The sequence below is a fragment of the Octodon degus genome, unplaced genomic scaffold (genome assembly GCF_000260255.1).
Source record: "Octodon degus isolate 3935 unplaced genomic scaffold, OctDeg1.0 scaffold00127, whole genome shotgun sequence".
In the NCBI taxonomy this organism is placed as follows: Eukaryota; Metazoa; Chordata; class Mammalia; order Rodentia; family Octodontidae; genus Octodon; species Octodon degus.
In genome coordinates this window covers 6918048-6922252 of record NW_004524703.1, presented here as the reverse complement: position 1 = coordinate 6922252, position 4205 = coordinate 6918048, and the positions used below count along the sequence as shown (strand labels likewise).

The following is a 4205-nucleotide window of genomic DNA, read 5'->3' as shown; positions in this document are numbered from 1 at the left end:
AAGACCGTGTAAAAAAAAAAAAAAAAAAAAAAAAAAAGGGACACTTCCCCAGAACTTCCAACAGAGTCCAGCAAGGAAGACCACAATATCTTCAGATAATCCATCAGATTCCTATATTAACAATGACAGAGGTGTCAACGTAAGACGAAAGTCACTTTTTTAAAAAATTTAAAACAATTCTGTGGAGTAAGAGGTAAAATTATAAATACAGTTGTCACACACGACTTACTCAGATCCTGCCTTGTTACTGCCATGGTGGTTATCCTGGCAATAGAGCTGTGCCATTAGGGTTTGTCACATGCTCTTACAGTATGAGGGCCATCTGTGAATGTATGCATATGCTGTGACATATACATACAACAGGACTCACACATGCATTTTAACATCTTTAACTGTCCAAGAAGCAAAGCACAGTAGTCTAGCATTTAAGTAAATGCAATTAAAAATGCAATCTCAGGTCAGATCCATTCTGGTAGACAATATAGACAGGTAATAGTGAGAAAAAGCCCTGCTCCAGCCAGCCTTGGTATTTTGACACTGACAGTGAGGTGGTTTAGGGTGCCAGTTTCACTATCAAGAAATACAGGTGTTTAGGGCCAGTGAGATAGCTCAGTGGTCTATGCACCTGCTTAGGCAAGCACAGGAACCAGGGTTCTATCCCTGGCCCCACATGCTGTGCTGGCCCCGCCCACAGGCCCACTGAGCCAGCCACCAAGACTGAGCATAGTGACACGTGCCTGTAATTCCAGCACTGGGGAGGCTGAGACAGGAGGCTCTCTAAGAGTCCAAGCTGCATAGTGAGACCCTGTACCACATACGTGGAAGGAAGGAAGGAAGGAAGGACAGAAAAAGAAAGAAAGACAAATAGTTGTTTAAAATAGAAATTAACTGGGATGAGGGAAAGAAAATCAAGAATGTAAAAAATACACATCTATATACACAGAATAACTTCAACAATGGTACAGTTGATTTCTACTGAAAGGAAAGGTTAAGGCTTAAAATTTTTCTTCTTTTTAATTTTTTGAACAACTTTGAATACTTATATCTGGTAATAAACAACTAATTTGCAGACAACAATATGCAATGTAACACTTGGTGAATTCCTATTATTTTGTTTAGTGAAATTGTATTGTTTCTAATTTTTTTTACTCTTTTGAAAAAATAAAAATTAAAAAATATATTTAAAAAATAGAATTTAAGTAATAAAAATATAAAATTCCTACTATTTTCACACAGTTGTGTTTTGGAAGTGATCTTGCTCAATATTTGAATGAGGAAAGGTGGGCATAGTAGTGCACCCTTGTAATCCTGGTACAGGGGAGGTTGAGGGAGGAGGATTGTTGCAGGTTCAAGACCAGGCTGGGCTAGAAAGTGAGCTCAAGTTCAGCCTGAACTGCATAGCAAGACCCTCTCTCAGAAAGGCCAAAAAAATTTGAATGAAGAACTTAATGAAATAACAAAATAACTAAAAATCTAAGGATCAATGAAGGGTTTACAGAATATTAAAAATACTTATTGAAGTATACCTTAAAAATCCAAGACTACATATATGCAAATACATGGATATTTACATATGCATATAAATGTGCAATACACAAAAATATGCATTCAAAAGTCATTAAAATTTAGATCGTTTGGAGATGAGAGCATTTTAATAATGCTTTTATTAAATACTATCCGGTCTATGTGCTCCAGAGAACCACTGTCCAATGAAACTGTGAGGATGGAAATGTCCTATACCTCCACTACCCAGCAGGGGAACCACTGCAACAAACAGATCTTTCAATCCTTAAAACAGCTAGTCTGATTGAAAAATTCAACTTTTTTAAAATTAATTTTATTGAGAAACAAATAGCAATGAGACAGTTTCAAAACAGGTTAGTAGGTCAGTTACAATAATTAATACACTGATATTATTGTCTTCACAGTAATTATTCATAGTACAAGATGAGACATAATATCTTGTCCAAACACTACTAGTACAAATATTTCTTCTCATTGAATTAAGAGAAAGTAGCTGTATATCTATCCTATTTTGTATATGCAGATACAAAAGAAAAATTCAACTTTTAACTTCACTTCATTTACACTGGTTTAAATTTAAATAGCTCCATATGGCCAGGGGCCACCATAACTGAAGTGCAGAGCTAAAGTGCAACTGCTTCCCCTCTGGCTTTGCCACCACGCACATCTTTCCTTCAAAGCTTTGCCCCCTGGCCATCTCATCACCATGGGACAGAAGTACTCGCTCCCTGCATTGTGCTTCAGTAGACTCTTCTGCATTTCCTCACAGTCATATGTGGCCACTGGACAGAAGCTCTGCACAGAACAGTCTCCCCTGGCAAGTCACAGTCAGGCAGGGTTTCATTCTCCGTCCCCTCAGCTTCTGACATAAGGAACTACCATGGCCAGTTCTTATTCTACGTTTGTGAAATGAACATGAAAAGGCTACCAGCCCGAGACTAACCATGAAGGTTCTAAATGAAAACAGAATGATTCTGGAGCACATCCCTTTGGCTGCTGCTTGCTTTCTTACATTCATCCAAGCCATTTCCACCTTATCCAAATCTTAGCTAAGTGGTACAGATAATATTTCTGCTAAAGCAATTTCAAGGGCGCCTGATCAAATCAGACACATGATGCCCTGGTGGTTTAAAGCTGAGCTTCTCTGTGCAATCACTCTCAAATAAAAATGATAGGTTATGAAGCATGAGAAGAAACAACCTCGTTGTGGTGCAAAATTTTAAATGCCGCAGAATGTAGTATACTCACCATCTCCAACATCAAAGTCCTTGAAAGCTAGCTCGGAACCTGAGTCATCAAGCAGGATTTCGCCATTCAGTGTGAACATCATAGTGTGTTCGTTCATGTCAACCATGCAGCCCACAACATCACCTGCCTGCCAGGAGCGCCCGTAGTGCTCATTGCCCTGGTGCCACCGCTGAGCCTACAGAGGACAGAAGAGTCCCTTGTCACAGAGTCAGCCAAGAGAGCAGCACCCCCACCTCAACTGACAAAACTATTAGCACAGCATGGGATGGACTACAGCCAGTGCACTGCCTGCCTGCAGCAATGACCTAAGTCATACAGCGACAGCTGCAAAGTCTGCACTTGATGTCAACATGGGTCACTAACTTAAAAAATTCAAATGCCATATCATGATTTAAAGGCTGTTATTTTAAAAATCTAACTCCACATGCTTTTGAAAGAAAAATAATGTACATTTATTTATAATTTACCATTCATTCATTCACTCATTTGTTCATTCATTCTTTTCTTCCATTTATTGTATTTTTGGCAATGATAACTTCCCTGCAAAAGGGTGGTTTTCCTGTGTCCCATAAATGCAAAGTATTAAAAGCTGAGAATGTACCATTGACAATCATAATTTTCATCTGTTTCAAAATAAAATGTCATTTCTTAGAACTCATGGCAATGATACCTTTATAAAATAAAAATCCAAGAGCTTCTTAGTTATATACTAAAATTCAAAAAGTTTTCAGCCAAATCTAAAAATATTCTTAAAATATCCACTACAACAGCAAATCAAAAATAGAATAGGGATGCTATCTATCCTTCTTTATATACATAAGAGAAATCTCATACTGCAAATGCATTTGAAACCGTTTGATAAACTCATATGCTAGCTCTAGAAGTACAATCTACTAGCTTATATGTATAAAGTTATTTACATTCATTTCTTTGTCAGATAAATCTTTTAAATTCTTGCTAAAGCATAACCTTCAGTTTGAACTGTTATTTAAGGGTGTATAATTACAAACACAAAACAATGACATAATTCTTCCTAAAATAGTACTATACTTGGAAAGAACCTAACAAAATGAATTATCTAAAGGTGTTAAAGTTCAGAGCCCACTTGCTTAGCTCTGGGGATCTCCTTCATGCCCCGCCTAATGTCTGTCCTGGTTTGAGGATGCTTCTTTGTCTGTGGTGGGGCTGAGAGAAAAGGACGCTTCAGCTGGCTAGGAGCTCCTCCTTGGTTCCTTATGTTAGACCTTCAGCAAAAGGAAGGCTAAAACTGTGTTTCTTTTTCAACATTTAATAAACTTTGCTAATTTTTGATTGTTCTAAAAAATGTCAAGGGCAATCCATTTGGATCCCCATTCTGTCCTTCTCTTGGACAGGAGCTTTCTTTCCACCCAGTAAATGTGTTTTGCTCTTAAAGAAGAAATGTCAAAATTTTC

At 37.7% G+C, this 4205-nt stretch overlaps 1 protein-coding gene across 6 annotated transcripts in view; it reads right to left on the bottom strand.

Moving 5' to 3' along the window:
* Nucleotides 1-4205, bottom strand: part of Ryr2 (ryanodine receptor 2) — a 681083-nt gene that overhangs the window by 223623 nt on the left and 453255 nt on the right. For all 6 annotated transcript variants that reach the window (XM_023700826.1, XM_023700825.1, XM_023700827.1 and 3 more), the window contains exon 29: nt 2773-2947. In XM_023700826.1, the coding sequence (XP_023556594.1) occupies nt 2773-2947 (175 nt within the window). The remainder of the gene's footprint in view (nt 1-2772; nt 2948-4205) is intronic.